Source organism: Geotrypetes seraphini, chromosome 3 (genome assembly GCF_902459505.1).
Source record: "Geotrypetes seraphini chromosome 3, aGeoSer1.1, whole genome shotgun sequence".
NCBI classification, from domain to species: Eukaryota; Metazoa; Chordata; class Amphibia; order Gymnophiona; family Dermophiidae; genus Geotrypetes; species Geotrypetes seraphini.
In genome coordinates this window covers 403,103,305-403,124,550 of record NC_047086.1, presented here as the reverse complement: position 1 = coordinate 403,124,550, position 21,246 = coordinate 403,103,305, and the positions used below count along the sequence as shown (strand labels likewise).

Below are 21,246 nucleotides of genomic sequence, written 5' to 3'. Positions count from 1 at the left end.
AACATTTTTCTTCATTCTTTATTTACAAATGTAGAAGTCTCACAAATTGTATATAGAAGAATGCTAGACAAGACAGAAAAGGCAGGGGCAAATTGGACCCTTCAGAGGACTAACACAACGGCAGCACAAGTGGGAGGGGTGGTAGCTTTCTGCATTCCTTGCACCACCCAGGACCTCCGTCTCTAAAAATAACTCATAGAACGTAGCATATGACTGCTCAGCACAAGGGAAAGTGCAATTAGCCGAGGCATAAGTTATCTGTGCTCTCTGCCTCTCCTTGGCAGCTTCTGTACCAAGAGCAGGTGGACTTTGGGGATTCCAGAGCAGTCAGCAGCAGCATTAAGGCCTGGTTCAGACAACTTTATTCCATTTCAGTGGCCACCACCGTTACTAATCTTCAGTCTGTGTATCATACTGAGACTGACATGTGCTCCATATCCCCTCAGCACAAGGGTAAAGGATCCCTTGGGCATCACAGTTCAGTAATTAAGTGTCACTTGACAGCTAGCCTCTGTCTCCTGCTCCTAGAAGGTGCAGGATAGACCCACTTTCACTGTTGGTCTCAGGAGCCTTTTAATCATTTCCTCTCTTGGGGTCGTACCGATTCCTTCTGCGTCGCTCTGACCACACCACCGGCTTCCCCGAAATCTTCAAATCATCAAAGTGCAGAAGGTCAAGAAGCTGAGGCAAGACAAAGACAGTAGGGGTTTGCACTTGGTGGTCGCCTTGTAAGGACAATGCTGGTCAATTCTTAATTCATACAACAGTACAATGTAATAAAACAGCTAGACAGACCTGGAGTCTACTCCAGAGCAAAAGGACGTTCTTCAGATGGGTAACAGGTGGCAGGCTCAGGCATGCATATGACATACCACAGACAACACTGCATCATAAGGCTTCAGATACACTACTACTACTACCAAAAAAAAAACCCCAAAAACCCACCACACAAAAATACCCACCACATTCCCTATAGTGTTCCCTGCTGGGAGAGCCTGAGATTGCAGAACTGTGAGCCTTTCCACACCAGCATTCCTTAGAGAGCCTCCTTCTAGGAGAAGCTGGAATTGCAGTAACTCTGGCTCTTGACACCTAGTGTTCTTGAACCAGTCCCCATAGCACTTTCTCCTGAGAGGGGCTGAGACTGCAAGATCTGTGAGTTCTTCCACACCAGTGCTCCTGCATCATTTCCCACAGCACCTCCTGCTGGGAGAGGATGAGATAACAGGGCTGTGGCTCCCTACACCCACTGTCCCTGAATTCATGTCTCAATCCTGGACCACAAATAGCCCTTTTCAATCCTGAGAAAGATAGCAAGTGTAATTCAGAAGTTTATATACTCTAAATATTATACAGCAAAAAAAGCACAAAGGACCTAGTCTTTATTGGCCAAACACGAGCCGTGTTTCGGCGTACTATTCCCTGCATCAAGGGTCAGCCAATGAGCAAAATATGATTACCAAACTTTGGGGGATCAGAATCAGTGCTATGGCCCGAGCAACACAGGACTAAGAGATTGCTCTCTGTGCTCAGCCTTTAAGACCAATTCTGCTCCCTGAAGTTTGGTAATCGTATTTTGCTCATTGGTCAACCCCCAATGCAGGCGTTGTATGCCAAAACATGGCTTGTGTTTGATCAATAAAGACAAGTCCCTGTTCATTGAGGCTCTTTGTGCTTTTTTTTTGCTGTTTTTTGCTGTGTTTGCTCTATCCCTCTCGGTGCTGATCATACTCTAAATATTACCCATTTATGACCTTCATTTTCTATGACATAGCCAGAGTTTAATGAACAAAAATAAAACCAACAAAAAATATATATATAAGACGATACATGGGACAAGTTTTTGGAGGTGAACACCTCCCTTCTCAGGTCAGGCCACTCACTGACCAGCAAGATATATGTACAGCTTGTTTTGAACTGAGGAGGGAGGTGTTCACCTCCACAAGCTCAAATAATGTCCAATAAAAAGGTTAGCAGCTTATATTTTGTTTTGATTACTAAATAAAATAATCTTGAAAGTGGACTATCATGGCTAAAGAATTGTATGCTTATTTCTCAATTCCTCTGGAAACACACCAGCCAGAAACTCGTGTTTCAAAAGTTCATCATTATAGTAAGGAGGAAGAAGAAATCTTACATCATCGTTTCCATTTGCTAGGTCCTGTGCCGTCTCATCCTCTATGTTCCTCAGCAGGGTGTCAGCTCCTGAATGGCATAAGAGACTGGCTAGGGCAGTATCTTTCCTGCCCACTGCCAGATGCAGCGGTGTGCAGCCATTGAACATGAGGGCATCCACCAGTGCACCCTTCCTCAGCAGATAGCTTACCACACTCCGGTCCTGTGTCTCCACTGCAAAGTGGAGGGGTGTCTTCCCGCCAGTACCCTCCTGGAAAGAAAAATCAGGCCAGGCAAATGGAAACTACCAGTCAAGCTGAGATGCTGGTGTAAGATCCTCTCTGCAGTCTTGACCTCCTTTCTGCCTGAGGCCCTTGTGGGCAAAACCACAACAAAAGATTAGGTTCTTACCTTTGCTAATTTTCTTTCTTCTAAATCCACGCTCTAGTCCTGGACAAGTGGGTTATGCATCCCCAGTCGCAAGACTACTTGTAGGAAGCTCATTTACATAATTTTTCAGACCCTCCCCTCTCACTCAGGACTGCCGTTGGGGATTCAGTCTGTAGAGGACATAGACAAAAGGGAGGGGTATGGGGAAACTCCTTGACAAATCAGTCTAGTTTGCTCATAACATGAAAATATAACAATCAAACAATTGAAACAGTATAAACCTGAAATAAACTATGCTATAAGGAGAAACAGCCTGCCCTAACAGAAGGGGGCGCTACAACTACAGACCCCCCAATGCAAAATGCAAAACATATTTTGATGGTACTCTTAGAAAGGCTGGTCAGGAAACCAGAAGTCCAACTTACCCATACTTGTTAAGGCAAACAAATTGGCGAATCAGTAAATCTCAGGGCAGGTTCCAGGAATAGAGCATGCATTTACATGAAAGAAGATTAGCAAAGGAAAGAACCTAATCTTTCGCTCTTGTACAATCCCGCTCTATTACTGGACAAGTAGGATGTAACATATCTTCTTTTTCAAGGGTCCCACGACAACAAGAGGGCATCCGTGGAAAATCAGGGGCGGGAAACTACGAGGTGACACCAGGAAATTCTTTTTCACTGAAAGAGTGGTTGATCGCTGGAATGGTCTTCCACTACAGGTGATTGAGGCCAGCAGCGTGCCTGATTTTAAGGCCAAATGGGATCGGCACATGGGATCTCTTCACAGGGCAAAGGTAGGGGAGGGACATTAAGGTGGGCAGACTAGATGGGCCGTGGGCCCTTATCTGCCGTCTATTTCTATGTTTCTATGTTAACAGAGCAGTCCCATAGTCAGGGTGGGACTGATGAGTTGCTGCCGAAACGGAGGAACCAAAAATAGCATCCTGCTTGGCCGTCACATTAATCTTGTAAAATTTGGTGAAAGTATGCTGGGTTTATTTTATTTAAAAATTTCTTACTCGCAACATCCTATAATTCTGTGTAAGTCACAAAAGAACATGGATGTCTCGGTGAACCGCCTGAAGTCCCTCGGACTCCGACTGAGTCCTGATTAACCAGTCATCCAGATATGGGTGGATCAGAACTCAGAGCATGCGCAGGTGGGCTGCCACCACTACTATCACCTTGGTGAAGGTCCTAGGCACCGTCGCCAACCCAAAGCGTAGTGCTGCAAATTGGTAATGCTGCTGCAACACATGGAACCTCAGGTATCTCCTGTGATCTAGAAAGATGGGAATATGGAGATAGCTTCTCTGATGGAGACCTAAGAATTCCCCCAGAGCCACCGAGGCGATTACCTGAAACAAGGAACTATTGAGGGCCCTATTGATCATTTATTGATTGATTTATTGTATGTTTTTATCTTAATTAATTGTATTTTAATGTACATCGCTTTGTATAAAGATATAGCGATTTATCAAATATTTAATAAACCTTGAAACCTTGATCACTTTGAGGTCCAGGATCGGTCTCTAGTCTTTGGAGCCTCTCTTTGACACAATGAAGTATATCGAGTATCTGCCCCAATTTGAACCGTGCTCCGGAACAGGCTCAATGACCGTGATGCTCAGCAACCTTTGAAGTGTTGCCTCCATCCATGCTGCATTTTCCAGCCTCTGTATCGAGATCTGACAGGGGCCGATGAAGCTTGAGTTTGTAGCCATACCCCGAAGAATATCCAAGACCCAGCGGTCAGTGGTGATGGCCCTCCATTCTGCCAGGAAGACCAAGAGCATTGATCTGCAGAGGAGCAGAGGCCTGGCATCAGACCTGTTTCTTAGAGGTCAAAGCCGAGCAGCTCCCCATCGACTGCTGGCACCGGGAACCACTGAACCTCTGTTTGGCTGGTTGAGAATGTTGCTCCAAGATGCCCCCAAAGTATTGACGGGAATGCCTGAAGGGAAAGCTAAGAAGCCCCGAACCTCTAGGGGGCCAAGGCCTATTATCTGGCAAAAGACTTAGGTTTATGGTCCTGCACACTAGCCATAAGGTCATCCAGACCTTTACTGAATAGCAATTGCTCTCTAAAAGGAAGCCTACTCAGGGTCACCTTGAAGGATGAGTCACTGGGACCATTGTTGGATCCACAGCATCCTATGAGCCAAAATGAAATACGCCAATAGCTTGCTGAACACTGTGAAGATATCATACAAGGTGTCTGAATATAACTACCCCCCAAATCAAAAAGGGCAGATCCTGGATCACAATAGTGTCAGGATCATGGCTGAACTTGGAATGACAAGCTCTGGCCACAAAGGAAGCAGCCGCTGCCACTTTTAGCCCAGCAGCCACAGAGTCAGAGAGGCGTTTGAGGACAAAATCAGTTCTGTGGTCCTGTGTATCCTTTAGCACCACCCACCATCACTAAGGAGAGAGGTGCGCTTACTGATCTGAGCCACCAAGGAATCCACTTTTGGGGATGCAAAATGCTGGTTATCAATTATTAAATTACATATACCATCTTACTAGCAGCACAATTCAAGACGGTTTACAATAAAATAGAAATTGAACGCCATTAAATAGAGCTTGGACATGGCTTGAGTGCATCTCAAGAGACCCTCAGGGGTCCGTGAGCATCTTGACAATGTCTGGATGATCACAGAAAGAAGCCGCCTGCGGTTTCTCGCTACTCATAAGAGAGCTTTCTACAGCAGCTGACTGCCCAACCTCCAACTTCAAACTGACCAGATTCAGGGATTCAGAGATCAAACTGACCAGAGCCTCTCCTAGATCTGGAACTTCACATAGATCTGGATCCTGGAGGTCCACGAACGCTGCAACATCCCTCGCAGTGGTAGTACAAGCCTGTGTAAGCAAAGGGATGGTCAGGGCATCCTGGTTATCCGTGTCATCAGCTGGTGACATATCCTTAGACAATTCGGGGAGAATGGACTTAAATTTCTTTATTCAGTTTTGCATATTACAACAAGTGTATCAGAAAAATTCATATAATCTTATAAATACACACTTGATTTTCTTCATGAACACTTTAAGTACAATATATCATACTTATATTCATATTTTATAATGATTTAAATATTATGTAATACATTTAATAAATATGACAAATGTAAATAAAATAGAAAACCCCCAATCCTTCCCTACCTATTTCAGAAAATCTAACTGGACTTAAGACCCATGTCCAGGGAAGAGGAACCCCCGTACCTGGCAAGGATGTCAGAGGAGGCACGAAAGATGCTTTTTTCTTGGCCAAATAAGCCTGATACATCATGTTAATAAAGTCCGGGGGAAATCTTGTCATCTTGAGTCAGCAGCAACCACCTGGAAACCCCTTAGAACTTGTGCGCCTTGGACGCCAAATTGCGGCTGCATTTCACTGGGGCCACAGGGGTAGAGAATGACACGGGGACAAATTAGTCCCTGTCCCTGCAGGAACTCAATTTTCCCATCCCGTCCCTGTGAGTTTTGTCGCTCCCTGTCCCATTTCTGTAAGCTCTGCCTTAACCATGCAAAACTCAAACACTTATGATTTTAAAGTGTTTGAGGCTTGTGCAGATGAGGATAGAGCTTGTAAGAACAGGGCAGGAAAAGAACTCGCCGAGACAGGAAAATGAGTTCCCGCGGGGATGGGGAAAATTTGTCCCCATGTCATTCTCTACACTGGGGCACTGTTTTCAGGGCCTTTCAACTTTTTGGGCTGCCTCCAGCTGGAGAAAAGCAGGACCCCCCCTCCCTTCAGGGGTCGAGGGAACTTGGGCAGACAATATTTTGCCATTTCTCCCACACAGCAACGCACTTGGTACACAGCCGCTTATCAAACAGCCATCAACCGCAAACAGGGCATAAATCCAAAGAATCTTGCCCTGGAGAATCCATCTTAGTGGTTTTCTTGCTTGTAGGAGGCAAAAAAATAACTAAATTCAAATCGGGGAAAAAAAAAAAAAAATCAAAGATAGCTGCTGCAGGTGTAATTTACAGAAAAAAAACCAACACAGGAAACCCCAAAACATGGCGATTTGGGGATTTTAAGGGTAGAGGTGGGGGTGGGGGTGAGAATCAGGCTAACTCCCAAACTGCTCAAAACTCACTTTTAAAGAACCCCCAAAATTTCTGAAACAGGCTTTCAGCCCTGTACTCACTGTGCTATGCTGTGCTGGAAGCTGCAGTAAAGGAAGCTGAAACAGTTTACAGGGAGATCCTCTGCCTCAACAAGCCTTATAACCGGACTGCTGGTCTTCTGATTGCCTCTCTGTCCTGAATCCCATTGCCAGGGAACACTGCCATCTATGGAACATGCCGGGCACTCGACTTGGCAGAGGAATGCAGTCGGACTCAATTCCGGACATGCCTTCACAGAGCCACGCAGCCTGCACTCAAACCCACTAGCAGACATACCTGGGGTGAGCCAGCTCCCAAAGGAATGGTCCCTGAGCCCCAGTCCAAAGTGCAGAATGTAGAGATGGTGCACTGCCAGGCAGCCAACCCCCTGGAAACAGACTTTTTCTCCTCAAAGTCTGTGATCTCCCACAGCTAGAGCTGTCCCTGTTAGGAACCTCTGCAGCATGAAGGTGTGAAATGCAAAATACTGACTTTAAAGAAAAATAAACACGAGCAGAAAAGACTAGGTCCTACTGTCTTGCCTGTAGGGAAAACAACTGAATCCCTGAGGGCAATCTTGAAATAAGAGGGGAGGGTCTGAAAAAAGTTATGTAAATGAGTTTCCTACAAGCAGTTTGACAACTGGGGATGCATAACCTACTTGTTCAGGAATGGAATGAGATTGTACAAGAACACACTTTCTTACTCCTTTTAGTACAAACTAACTTCTCCATCAACCCACTCAAATGCTCCTCCAGAGAACAAAATGGCCTGATGGAAAAATAGAACAGAGGCCGATCGAATATCAGTTTAGGAAATTTGGGTTCTGGTTCTGGCTAAAAATGCCCTGAGAATTTTCAACTGGAACTGAAAAAATGGCCCTGCCCCCACTGCTGTTGCAAAACCGCAACCCACCCTCCCAGATCTACATTTGAAAGACCCTTGTGGTCTAGTTATTTCTTTAGGGCAGGAGCATCCAGTGTTGCTCCTGCTCCCTATTCAAATGGCTCCGTATTCAAAATGGTGACTTGAAAACTGCTGCAGGAGGGTTGCGGCTGCCATTTTGTTATTGAGAATGGCATGATCAGGAGACTTCTGCTATTCCCAATTCCAAAATGGCATCTGTGACCTGTGACAGTCTCATGAGGTTGCTGTGGGAAATTGCAGTCACTACTTTGAGTATGGAGCCACCTGAGGCACAATCAATATGGGATGCTTCTGCCCCAAAGAAATCATTAGACCTTCAGGGTCCTTTAAAGGTAAGTCTGGAAAGCCGGTGGTCAAGCTGGACCATAAAAAGCAGAAAGACTCAAGGATACAAGGTCCAGAACCTAATAAGGAGGTTAACCAAATCCATTGGTCCCACACAGTGCTTCAAGGCTGGTGTTGCACATGTTGTGGTCCAAGGTAGAAACTGGGAGGGGACTCCAAAGACTGTTATTAGACTATCACACTAATAAACTCACTATACTGGGGTTATCATTTAGCACAGGGGTCTCAAAGTCCCTCCTCTAGGGCCGCAATCCAGTCGGGTTTTCAGAATTTCCCCAATGAATATGCATAAGATCTATTAGCATACAATGAAAGTAGTGCATGCAAATAGATCTCATGCATATTCATTGGGGAAATCCTGAAAACCCGACTGGATTGCGGCCCTCGAGGAGGGACTTTGACACCCCTGATTTAGCAGATATTATTCTAAAAACCTATACAAAGGGTTCATCTCCAATTTTTTTCCCCCCCAATCTTCTATTCTTTAGGGAAAAAGCCTCAGTGTTCAAGCTATTAACCCATTGTTAAACAGTGGCCTTGGGAATACGCCAAACATTGAAGACATCATTGGGATAGAAGTGTTTGGTGAACTTTATAAACAAAGCATCTAAAGATAAGTCAAAATTTTTCCATACTTAAATCTATATAAAGGAAAAGACTGAATCGTATGGAGTATAACCTTAAACAATAGTAGCGATAGAATGGCCCCTCTTGATTTTTATGCTACCTGTTTAGCAGTAGGGTGTAAACTATTGAAGATAATTAACAATGAATTTCTAATAGGATATATACACGGGTTGCAAGAGTGTGACTTTTAAGAAATAACATTAAATGAACAATTTATATATTAAAAAAAAAAAAAGAAATAAAGAGCAAAAGGAGAAATTAGGTTCTTACCTGCTAATTTACTTTCTTTTAGCTTCTCCAGACCAGTAGAGGTTAACTTTACGATTGGGTATATATCTAATCATGACCAGCAGGTGGAGACTGAAAACAAAACTTTGGGACAGTATATCCTAGCCCCTCCTCTCTATTTCCCTCAGTCTGCCGAATAGCCAAGCAGAACCAAGAACTGGAAACAACAGAGAGAAAAAACAATACTCCGAAAGGAGTAACCAATAACATACCCAAAAAATGCTGTTGGAAAATGCAGAGGAGAAATTCCCGAAGGAAGAAGGTCCCCACAGCTCGCCAGCTAAGCCAGCCGAGCCACAGCCGCTGTTCTTCAATTCTCCCCGGCCCTAGAAAAATACTAGAACCCGCAGCAAAAACCAAAAACTGCCCGCGCAACAGCCCCAACAACAACAACAACAGACAGGGTGGGGACCTCTACTGGTCTGGAGAAGCTAAAAGAAAGTAAATTAGCAGGTAAGAACCTAATTTCTCCTTCTTTAGCACTCTCCAGACCAGTAGAGGTTAACTTTACGATTGGGACGTACCAAAGCAGTCCCTCTCACGGGCGGGACCCCCGAAGGGCCGATACCAGAACACGCTCACCGAACACCGCGTCCCGACGCGCCTGAACATCTACCCGATAATGCCGAACAAATGAATGCAAGGAGGACCAAACCGCAGCCTTACAAATATCCACCGGAGGCACGAGCGACGACTCAGCCCAAGAAGCCGCCTGACCCCTAGTGGAATGAGCCCTGAGAAACTCCGGAACCGGCTTCTGACTCAGAAGATAAGCGGAAGCGATCGTCTCCTTGATCCAGCGCGCAAAAGTAGCCTTAGAAGCGCCAGCCCCCCGACGAGGACCCGCCAGAAGCACAAAGAGATGATCGGAGCTCCGAAAATCCCGGGTCCGCTGCACATAAGCATGGAGGACCCGACCGACATCCAACTTGCGCAGCTGTCGTTGCTCAGAAGAACCCTCCCGACTACCCAAGACCGGGAGGACCACCGATTGATTGACATGAAAAGGAGAAACTACCTTCGGCAGAAAGGAAGGAACAGGCCGCAAAACAACCCGCTCCTTTGAAAACTCCAGGAAGGGAGCCCTACAAGAGAAAGCCTGTAGCTCCGACACCCGTCTAGCGGAAGTAATGGCCACCAAAAAGACCGACTTCAGCGTAAGGTCCTTCAACGAACAGCCATCCAACGGCTCGAAAGGAGGGCGCACTAGAACAGAGAGAACCAGATTGAGATCCCAAGAGGGAATCGAGGGCCTTATGGGAGGCCTGAGCAACTTGGCCGCCCTAAGAAAGCGAATCACATCAGGAATGGCTGACAAACGCTGACCTGTCACCAGCCCCCGAAAAGCCGACAGGGCCGCCAGATGAACCCGAAGAGAAGACCAGGCCAGGCCCCTATCCAGGCCATCCTGCAAAAACTCTAGAATGTTAGGCAGAGAAGCGCGAAAGGAGACCACTCCCCGCGCTCGGCACCATTCCTCAAACAGACGCCAAACCCGTACATAAGCCCGAGAGGTAGAAAGCCTCCGGGACCCCAAAAGTGTAGAGATCACCTTGTCGGAATATCCCTTCTTACTCAGGCGGCCCCTTTCAAGAGCCAAGCCGTAAGACAAAAGGGAGACGGGTCGAACATGGGAATGGGACCCTGCGTCAGAAGATCGCACTCGAGAGGCAGAGGAAGAGGATCCGCCACCAGATGCCTCACCAGATCCGCATACCACGGACGACGAGGCCAATCCGGAGCCACCAAGACCACCAGCCCCGGATGGCGAACAATGCGAAGCAGTACTCTGCCTACTAATGGCCAAGGAGGGAACACATACAACAGCCCCTCCGTTGGCCACGGTTGGACCAGAGCATCCAGACCCTCGGCCAGACCGTCCCTGCGACGACTGAAGAAGCGGGGTACTTTGGCGTTGCCACTTGTAGCCATCAGATCCATCAGGGGCTGCCCCCAAGCACGCACTAGCAACTGAAACGCCTCGGCGCCGAGACACCACTCTCCCGGATCCAAGAAGTGACGACTGAGGAAGTCCGCCTGAACGTTTTCTACCCCGGCAATGTGAGAGGCCGAGAGGTCCAGAAGATGCGACTCCGCCCAAACCATGAGCCGAGCCGCCTCCTGCGCCACCAGAGTGCTCTTGGTGCCCCCCTGACGATTGACATAAGCCACTGCCGTGGCATTGTCCGACAGGACTCTGACCGACTTGCCCAACAAAAGGGAGTGGAAAGCCAACAGCGCCAGCCGGACCGCCCTGGTCTCCAACACGTTGATCGACCAGGAGGCCTCCTCCGTGGACCAGGTTCCCTGAGCAGAGTGACCCAGACACTGGGCCCCCCAACCCAGGAGACTCGCATCCGTAAGGAGCACCGTCCACTGCGGAAGATCCAGACCCACCCCCTGAACTAGGTGAGGGGTCCAGAGCCACCAACGCAGACTGCAGCGCGCCAAGCCTCGCAGGGGAACCGGAACATCCATCCCGTGCCTCTGGGGAGACCACCTCCGGAGCAGAGCATACTGAAGAGGACGCATGTGGGCCCGCGCCCACCTCACCACGTCCAGGGACGCCGCCATCGACCCCAGGACCTGGAGGAAATCTCGCGCCCGAGGACACCGGGACGCCAAAAGCAGGCGAATCTGAGACTGCAATTTGCTCACCCGGGCCTCTGGGAGGAAGACCTTCCCCAAGGAGGTGTCGAACAGCACCCCGAGGTACTCCAGACGCTGAGCCGGAACCAACCGACTCTTGGAAAGGTTGACCACCCAGCCCAGCGACCGGAGAAACTCCACCACCCGAGCCGTAACCCGGTAGCTTTCCTGCAACGACTTGGCCCGAATTAACCAGTCGTCCAGGTAGGGGTGTACCAGAATGCCCTCCGACCGCAAGGCTGCCGCGACGACCACCATCACCTTGGTGAACGTCCGGGGAGCCGTGGCCAGCCCAAAGGGAAGCGCACAGAACTGATAGTGCCGACCCAAGATCGCAAAGCGCAGGAAACGCTGATGAGAGGTCCGAATAGGAACATGCAAGTAGGCCTCCGTCAGATCGAGAGAAGTGAGAAACTCCCCCGGCTGAACCGCCAGAATGACCGACCGCAGCGTTTCCATACGGAAAGAGGGAACCTTGAGAGCCCTGTTGACCCCTTTCAAATCGAGGATGGGCCGAAAAGTCCCCTCCTTCTTGGGCACCACAAAGTAAATGGAGTACCTGCCCGTGCCCCACTCCGGGGGGGGCACCGGAACTACTGCCCTGAGATCTAGCAAGCGCTGAAGGGTCTGGCGAAAAGCCTGCTTCTTCCCCGGAGTCTGACACGGAGAAACGAGGAAAAAATCCGGCAGAGAGCGGGCGAACTCCAGGGCATAACCGTCCCGCACCACCTCCAGGACCCACTGATCGGACGTGATCTCGGCCCATTTGGGAAAAAAGTCGCGCAGCCGGGCCCCCACCGGAACCAAGGGGGGCGCCGGCAAGGCGTCATTGTGCAGGACGGGAAGCGGGGGAACCGGCGGAGGGGTTCCCTGCCCCCTGACGGGCCCCCCGAAAGGGCTGCATGCGCTGGAAGAACCGACCCCGGGAAAACCCCGGAGACTGGAAAGAAGCAGCCCCACGCCCAGGGCGATACTTGCGAAATTCCCGCAAACGCCCCCGGGCCGCACCCCCCCGAGACGCCGGGCGGGCACGGTCCTCCGGCAAACGGGGAACTTTCGAGTCCGACAGAGTCTGAATCAACTTATCCAAGTCCTCTCCAAATAAAAACGACCCCCGAAAGGGAAATTTAGTAAGCTTAGCTTTGGACGCAGCATCCGCCGCCCAAGCGCGCAGCCACAACACACGCCTTGCGGCCACGCCAAAAGCCATGGACTTAGCCGAGATCCGCACCAAGTCATACAGAGCATCCGAGAGGAATGAGGCAGCCATCTCAATCTTTGCTACCTCCTGATCCACCAGAGACCAGTCGTCAGACTCTCGATCCAAGACCCGCTCCGCCCACCGAAACACGGCGCGAGCGACCAGTCCCCCACAAATAGCCGCCTGGACCCCAAAAGCAGAGACTTGAAAATTTTGCTTAAGGATGTTCTCCAATTTGCGCTCCTCAGAGTCCCGCAAGGCAGAACCGCCCTCAACAGGCACGGTATGCCGCTTGGAAATAGCCGAGACCACCGCATCCACGACTGGCGAAGCTAACGTAGCCCGATCCCCTTCAGGAATGGGATACAGGCGAGCCATGCTGCGCGCCAGCCGAAACGGCGTCTCCGGCGTTTTCCACTGCTCAAGAATAATATCCCGAATATCCTGATGCATAGGAAAAGAGCGGGAAACGGAACGGATCCCTCGTAACAGAGGGTCCCCCACACGCGGAGTCTCCGGCGGCGCGTCCTCAAAACGCAAAGCCGAAGAAACCTGTTGAATAAGGTCAGGCAGCTCATCTCTCTGAAAAAGGCGCACCACGGACGCCTCGTCACTGGAGAACGGGAAACCCGACAACCCGCCGCCAGCTTCCGTCCCCTCCAGAGGGTCCTGGAATTCCTCAGAAGGGTCCAGGTCCTCCTCCATACCGACACGTTCCTCCGACCACAAATCCTCGTCCCACGACACCCGCGGACGCTTGGACAAGAGAGGCGGCGGAGGGGACGTCACGTCAGACGAGAGAGGCAAAGCCGCAGGGAGCGCGGAGGAAACCCCACCCCCCGAGACCCCCTGGGCGCAACCGGGACCCCCAGCCGCCTGAAAATAGGCTTTGCATAATGAAAAGAAAAAATCAGGGGAAAAACCCCCCGAGGGTCCCAAGGGACTCCCTGCCACAGCAGGGGACCCAGCAGAAACCTGCCCCTGCGTAGACAAAACAGGGGGAAGGTCACCTGAGGTGGAAGACAAAATGGAGGGGCCAGACAGAGAAGATGGCGTCTTTCCCGCCAAAACAGCTCCCTCCACAGCCTGAAGCGGCTGAGAGACCTGAATAGTCTCAGCCGCTAAAACAGGCAAGCCGGCATCAGCTGTCAAAATATCAGCTGAGAGGGAATCCTCTAAAACCCGACCGTCGGCGGCTCGGGGAATCCCTCCGTGGGCGGACGGAGAAGACCGGGCTTCTCCACCGTTCCCTGCCGACTCGCGAGGCACCATCGGCGGGGAGCTCTGGGCGCCTGCAGCCGCTGCCGACGGAGCTCCTCCACCGCACCGGCCTGAACACCGCTTGCACAGGCCGGCCGCGAGTGCCTCGCGTCTGGAGCACAATGAGCACTTTTTCCCTTTAGAAGTGCTCATTGCTCCATACGCGACCTAGCTGTAAAAAAGTGCCGGTTAGTTGAAAAAATACAGTAAAATACAGTTTTCTTAAAGGGATACAACCCTCCAGACCAGCACTACCTCAGGATTTTTTTTTTTTTTTTTTTTACAGAACAGACTCCACAGGCTCTCGAAGCAATATGCCTTGCTTGATTTAGGGGGCAAGGCTTACTGCTGAGGCTCCTCTAAAAAAATATGGGGAGGTGGAGGAAGTGGGGGGAGGGACCCCGCTCGTGACCCGCCGGGTTTGACACCCCCGAGGTCGGACGAACCCCCAAACAGAGTCCGTCCAAGCTCCGTCCGGCTAAAAACAGGGACAATAAACCTCTAAACAAATTCCAACAGCCCTACCAAGGGAGATGGGTACAGATCACTCAACACCTGCTGGAGACTGAAAGAAGACTGAGGGAAATAGAGAGGAGGGGCTAGGATATACTGTCCCAAAGTTTTGTTTTCAGTCTCCACCTGCTGGTCATGATTAGATATATACCCAATCGTAAAGTTAACCTCTACTGGTCTGGAGAGTGCTAAAGAAAAAGTAATTACCGTATTTTTTTGCTCCATAAGATGCAAGTGGGTGGAAAAAAAGGTATGTTCTATGGAGCGAATACCCAAATCCTCCCTCCCTCCCTTACCTTATTTAGACCGCCACCCGCCCCCTCGCCCGCAGCCATTGGCTGGCCCGGTCCTTCTCTCAGACATCAGAATTGACGTCAGGGGTAAAGCTTCTAGGCTGGTGGCGTGCAATTGCTGCACCCGCCTGTCCCTTCCCAGCAATTCCTTCCATTCCGGTGCTGCCCTGCTGAGCCAGGAGTCCCCCCCTGCTGCTGCTTTGTCGACGTGTCCTCACAGCGGCAGCAAGGGAGGTAATTAAATCCAGCAGGCAGGCAGGCAGGCTTGGTGGGGGGGGCAGAAGAGGACAGAGGCTGGAAGGCAGTGAGGGGAACATAGGACGGAGGAAGGAAGGGACAATTGTTCGGCCTGAGTTGAGGGGGGGAGAGGACAAAGCTGGAAGGCAGTGAGGGGAACATAGGAGGGAGGGAGGAAGTGTCAATTATTCGGCTTGAGGAAGGAAAGAAAGAAAGAAATCACCAGACAATGGGGGGAGGAAGAGGACAAAGGCTGGAAGGCATTGAGGGGGGGACACAGGAAAGAGGGAGGGAAGAAGGGACATTGTTGGGCCTGAGGAAAGAAAGAAAGAAAGAAATCATCAGACAATAAAGGTAGGAAAAATGATTTTATTTTCAATTTAGTGATCAAAATGTGTCCGTTTTGAGAATTTATATCTGATGTCTATATTTTGCACTATATTTGTCTATTTTTCTATAGTTGTTACTGAGGTGACATTGCATATTTTAAAAAGTCATCTGCCTTGACATCTGTGGCCTGTCCCTGCCTGCCCTATGCCTTGTCCCGGCCTACCACTAGAGGGGGGGACAGGATGAAGAGCCTGACAGGGAGAATTTGGTTCAGAATGGGTTTTTTTCTTGTTTTCCTGCTCTAAATCCAGGGTGCGTTTTATGGTCAGGTGCGTCTTATGGAGCGAAAAATACGGTAAGGGTTTTTCGCTAATGACGGAAATGTAAGCTAAGTGAATCTGTCACTTTTTGTGACCCAAATGGATTAATAGCTTGAACTCTGAGGCTTTTTCCCTAAAGAATAGAAAATTTGGAAAAAAAGATTGAAAAAATTGGAGATGAATACTTCATATAGATTTTTAGAATAATATCTGCTAAATGATAAAACTAGTATAGTGGGTTTATTAGTGTGGTAATCTTGGGATTTGAACCACTAGGTCTTACAGATACATTTTTGTATGCTAGTAGACTATGCTATCTTCAGCTTCAGGCAGACTGGATCCCTCTCCCCTAATAACTGGCAGGCGTGCTCTGCGGAAGCAGCTAGCTACACCCTAGCTTTTTGCTCCTCTTGGGAGATCTTTAGGGTAAGGACAAGAACCCAATATTCCCACGCCTACCTGCACATTAATATCAGCGCCTCTCCTGAGCAGCAGGGAGATGAGAGCACAGCTCTGCTTCAGGGTAGCAATATGCAGACATGCTAAACCTGGGAGGAGAGAGAAAATGTGCAGAGAGAGAAATAGGAAATCCGGCTCTCTTAAACTATCTACAAAACTAGAATCTGGGATGAGACTGAATACCAATTGGCTCACAAATGAGAGACAGAAGCTACTGTGTGATAACTGTGATCATAGAGTAAAGCCAAACATTCAGTAGTGGAGAAAAGAGGCCTCAAGACAAAAGCTAACAATCCTGAGATCTCTTCCCTCCACTATTGAGGGTTTTGGCAACACTGGAAAAATAGCTCAGAGCTGGCAGTGGAAAGCTTGAAGAAAGGATTTCTAAATCTGATGGTCCTGATTTCTTCTGGAAGCAGAAGAAAGCCTGTGTAAGCCTGCAAGCACCAGTACTGAGAAAGAAATGAGTGCAAGGCCAGGTAAATCCAAAAATCAAAGTGCCTGTTTTCTGTGCTTAATAAGCCTTCCAAGTTTAAAAAAAAAAAAAAAATCCACAAAAATGGAAAGCTTATATTTAAAGGTAGGTAACTAAACTCTGGAATTGGTTGTTGGAGAATGTAGTAAAAGATGTTAGCTTAGCAGGATTTTAAAAATATATTTGGATAATTTCCTAAAAGAGAAGTCCATAGGCCATTATTAAGATAGCTTGGGGAAATCCACGGCCTATTCCTGATAAGCAGCATAAAATCTGGTTTTCTCCTTGGGGATTTTGCCAGGTACTTGTGACCTGGGTTGACCACTGTTGGAAACAGGATACTGTGTCTGATGGGACTGTTGGTCTGTCCCAGTATGGCAACTCTTATGTTTTTATATTTATCACACAATAACTTCTACCACTCATTTGTAACCCTTTTAAATTACCCCTATTTCTGCAGATCTTCCCATATTGTCATCAGCGTCTCACTGCCATTTGTGAGGCTCCCTCCCTCCTGTAGCACATTCTGGCTGCTGTCTCTGGAATCTTCAGGCTGCACTCTCTCTCCTCTACCCTCAGCCCCCCTTTCCTCTCTCTTACCTTTCCAGTTTTGAAGTTGCAGGTTTTGCTGTATCAGGAAGCTGTTCTCAGGCTCATCTTCCTGCAGCAGAATCTGGGCACAATGCAAGTGATCCCATTCACAAGCTATATGCAGAGGAGTGTCCCCATTCTGATCCTGTAGTTCCACATTCACACCTTTCTGCACCAGAGCCTTCACTACCTCTGCTTGATCCAAGTACACTGCCAGGTGGAGAGGAGACTGCACAGAGCATAAGGATAGCGGTTAGAGCCATAAAAGGGAGGGAAATCTGATTTCTGCCCAGGGATCATCTTTGGTCTCTCCTTTGGACTTTGAAGTTCTTTTTTTTTTTTTTGCCACTTCATATAACTTCGCAACACATGAATATGAGGATCAGGAAATATTCCTGATTTGGAGATACAAGTTCTGCCTCACAGTAACATCCAGTGATGGAGAAATAACACAACCAGAACAATTTAAACTGACTCTATCCTCTGACCATTTCCCTAAGATGTGATTAGAGGGGAAAATTACATCGATCTACAAACAAGGGGTACCACTAACCCAAGTAATCACAGAGGTTATGCGTCAACAGTAACATTAGCAAATTATTCTGTAATGTGCCCAACAAATGAATATAAAATCTCTAATGTATTGTAGAAGTCAGACAGGTTTCTTCTAAAGCACAATGGCCACATCTTTAGCTTACAGACACAAGTGAAAAACTGGAGGTTACTTATCTGTAATGGGGGTTTCTCCATGGACAGCAGAATAAGTCATCCACATATTAGTGATGTCACCTGACGGTCCCATGGACAGATGAACTCTCCTAGAACTCTAAAAAGTCTAGACCACCATTCTGAGAAGGTGTAGGCCATCCTCCACCATAGTTCATGTCCATTCTTACCTTTGTGCTTTCTTGAGCTGTAAGAAGGTTCATCCCAGGGAGTGGTGCTGGGGAGTGAAGTTTGTGTGGCTGACTTATCCTGCTGTTCAGGGAGAACCTCTGTTACTGGTTGAGTAATTCTAACTTTCATAGTTGCCAGATGTTAAGGTCAGGAAAAAGATCTGTGTGTCATTGCAGACAATACCGCCCAATGTATGGCAGCAGCCAAAAAGTAAACAAGATGCTAAGAATTATTAGAAAATGGATGGCAAACAAGACTAACAATGTTATAATGTTTTTGTACCGCTCCATGGTACGACCTCTGAGTATTGCATTCACTTAGGTTTGCTATATCTCAAAAAAAGATATAGCGGAATTAGAAAAATTTCAAAGAGCAACCAATATGATAAAGGGGATGGAACTCCTCTCGTTTGAAGAAAGACTAAAAAGATTAGGGCTCCTCAGCTTGGAAAAGAGACAACTGAGGGGAGATATGATTGAAGTCTACAAAATCCTGAGTGATGTACAATGAGCAGAAGCGAATCAACTTTCTACTCCATCAAAACAATCGAAGTTACATGGGAATACTTTTAAAACAAAAAGGAAGTAATTATTTTTTCACCTGAATAGTTTAGTTCTGGAACATGTTGCCAGAGGATGTGGTAACAGCGGTTAACATATTTGGATTTAAAAAAGGTTTAGATAAGTTCCAGGAGGAAAAGTCTATAGTCTGCTATTGAGACTGCTTGCCCTGGATGGGTAGCATGGAATGTTGCCACTATTTGGGTTTGTCAGGTACTTGTGACCTGGATTGGCCACTGTGAAGGCAGGATACTGAGCTAGATGGACCATCGGTCTGACCCAGTAGGGCTATTCTTAGGTTCTCTCCACTGGTAACTCCCAGGCAGAGGCCAGTGAAGTGATGTTGTTTAAAGGAGTGCACTTTCATTGTTCACAGCTATACTGAGAAAGTTACAGTAAAAAGAGGGAAAATGAGACGGGCCATGCATCTGCTACCAAGTAATACGAATGAAGGCTGAATAACTAGAAAATGAATTTAGAATATAAATCAGAGACAAGTAAAAGCAATGACTAGCAGAGTGGGCCAGTGTGCTTGCTCTGTCAAGTGAACATAAGAATTGCCACTGCTGGGTCAGACCAGTGGTCCATCCTGCCCAGCAGTCCGCTCATGCAGCAGCCCTTAGGTCAAAGACCAGTGCCCCGAGTCTAGCCTTACCTGCGTACGTTCTGGTTCAACAGGAACTTGTCTAACTTTATCTTGAATCCCTGGAGGGTGTTTTACTCTGTAACAGTCTCCGGAAGAGCATTCCAGTTTTCTACCACTCTCTGGGTGAAGAACTGCCTTACGTTTGTACGGAATTGATCCCCTTTTAACTTTAGCGAGTGCTCTCTCATTCTCTCTACCTTGGAGAGGGTGAACAACCTGTCTTTATCTACTAAGTCTATTCCCTTCATTATCTTGAATGTTTCAATCATGTCCCCTCTCAGTCTCCTCTTTTCAAGGGAGAAGAGGCCCAGTGTGGCCACAAGAGATCTGGAGATGAGCAACTCTGCTCCAGGGGCCTTTAAACAAGACAATCTGACTTCTGAGCAGCTGGACCTACAGCAGGACCCAGGGATCATCTCTTGTCTCTTTTTACAAGGATAAGAACTTAAAGAATTGCCACACTAGGACAGACCAAAGGTCTATCTGGCCATCTTAATGTGCAGGGAGACACATTTTACGAGTCCCATGTTAAAGTTTGCGATTGGATTGGTCACACCCAGAGGCAGCAGAATTGTGAAGCACTGGCCACAGTTGGTGTACCAATCGTCAGTCTGAGATAAGTTATATATAAAAAAATTTTGTCGTCTTGATTTAATTGAGCTTTCATTGCATCGCCCAGAGCTTTCCTATTCCAGGGGAGGTTTTTATGTCAACGAGGTTATTGCTTGAACACCTTTGTCTCTGGGTTTATTTCTTTTGGCCTGTGTTATAGCTTTCTTCTTTACTGTCTGTGTGAAAGTGTCATATATTTCTAACAGTGGCCAACTCAGTTCACAAGTACCTGGCAAAATCCCAAGAAGTAAAACAAATTTGATGCTGCTTATCCTAGGAATAAGCAGTGGATTTCCCCAAGCCATCTTAATAACGGTTTATAGACTTACAGTGCGAAAGAAAAAGAAAATTTTAGGCGTTTGGATAGATTCTCTTATATCCATGAAGGATCAGGTTTTCTCTGTCATTAAATCTACTTTCTTTCAGAAGCAGCTTTTGAGTAGATTAAAACCTGTGCCGACCTCTTATGATTTTTGTCTTGTAGTTCAGAGTGTTATGTTGCAAAGGCTGGATTACTGTAATGCATTGTATTTGGGTATGTCATCACCCAAATGTAGATCTTTACAAATGGTTCAGAATGCTGCAGCACGTTTAATCTTTGGTGGCAGTAAATTTGAGCATGTGACACCTTTACTACGAAGTTTAAATTGTCTACCTTTTAAATCTCAAGTAGTGTTTAAGGTACTGATTTTTCAAGCAATTCACCAAGGAATACCATGATATTATCTATTGTGTGCTGTGACATTACATCAGTCCTGTCAATCCTTAAGATCGGAGAACACGATGCGTTTATCTGTGAGGTACGTTAGTACCAAAGCTATGACTATTTCGGGGCAGAGGTGAAGTTTTGGAATAATCTGGTTGGACAATTGAGAATGAGTAATAATTTTCAGGTCGCTAGTGCTGGTTAGCACTCTTACCATCGGGACAGGCAGTCCCGCAGCTGCCCGACTTCTTCCAGCTGAGAGGGTCCTTTTTAAGAATCCTTTAAAAAGCCAGCCAGCCGCCAAGGGAGCCTGTCGCTAGTGCTGGTTAGCACTCTTACCATCGGGACAGGCAGTCCCGCAGCTGCCCGACTTCTTCCAGCTGAGAGGGTCCTTTTTAAGAATCCTTTAAAAAGCCAGCCAGCCGCCGAGGGAGCCTGTCGCTAGTGCTGGTTAGCACTCTTACCATCGGGACAGGCAGTCCCGCAGCTGCCCGACTTCTTCCAGCTGAGAGGGTCCTTTTTAAGAATCCTTTAAAAAGCCAGCCAGCCGCCGAGGGAGCCTGTCGCTAGTGCTGGTTAGCACTCTTACCATCGGGACAGGCAGTCCCGCAGCTGCCCGACTTCTTCCAGCTGAGAGGGTCCTTTTTAAGAATCCTTTAAAAAGCGGTCCAGCCGCGGTACGCG

At 47.9% G+C, this 21,246-nt stretch overlaps 1 protein-coding gene across 3 annotated transcripts in view; it reads right to left on the bottom strand.

Moving 5' to 3' along the window:
- The window catches only part of NFKBIE (NFKB inhibitor epsilon), a 63,883-nt gene continuing 42,637 nt past the window's right edge, over window positions 1-21,246 (bottom strand). The window contains exons 3-6 of one of the 3 annotated variants that reach the window (XM_033938013.1): window positions 17,151-17,370; window positions 16,076-16,164; window positions 2,138-2,386; window positions 1-681 (exon numbers count right to left, since the gene is read on the bottom strand). In XM_033938013.1, coding sequence (XP_033793904.1) covers window positions 574-681; window positions 2,138-2,386; window positions 16,076-16,164; window positions 17,151-17,370 — 666 coding nt within the window. In that variant the 3' untranslated portion in view covers window positions 1-573. The other 2 variants (XM_033938014.1, XM_033938015.1) reach the window with 2 other exon arrangements.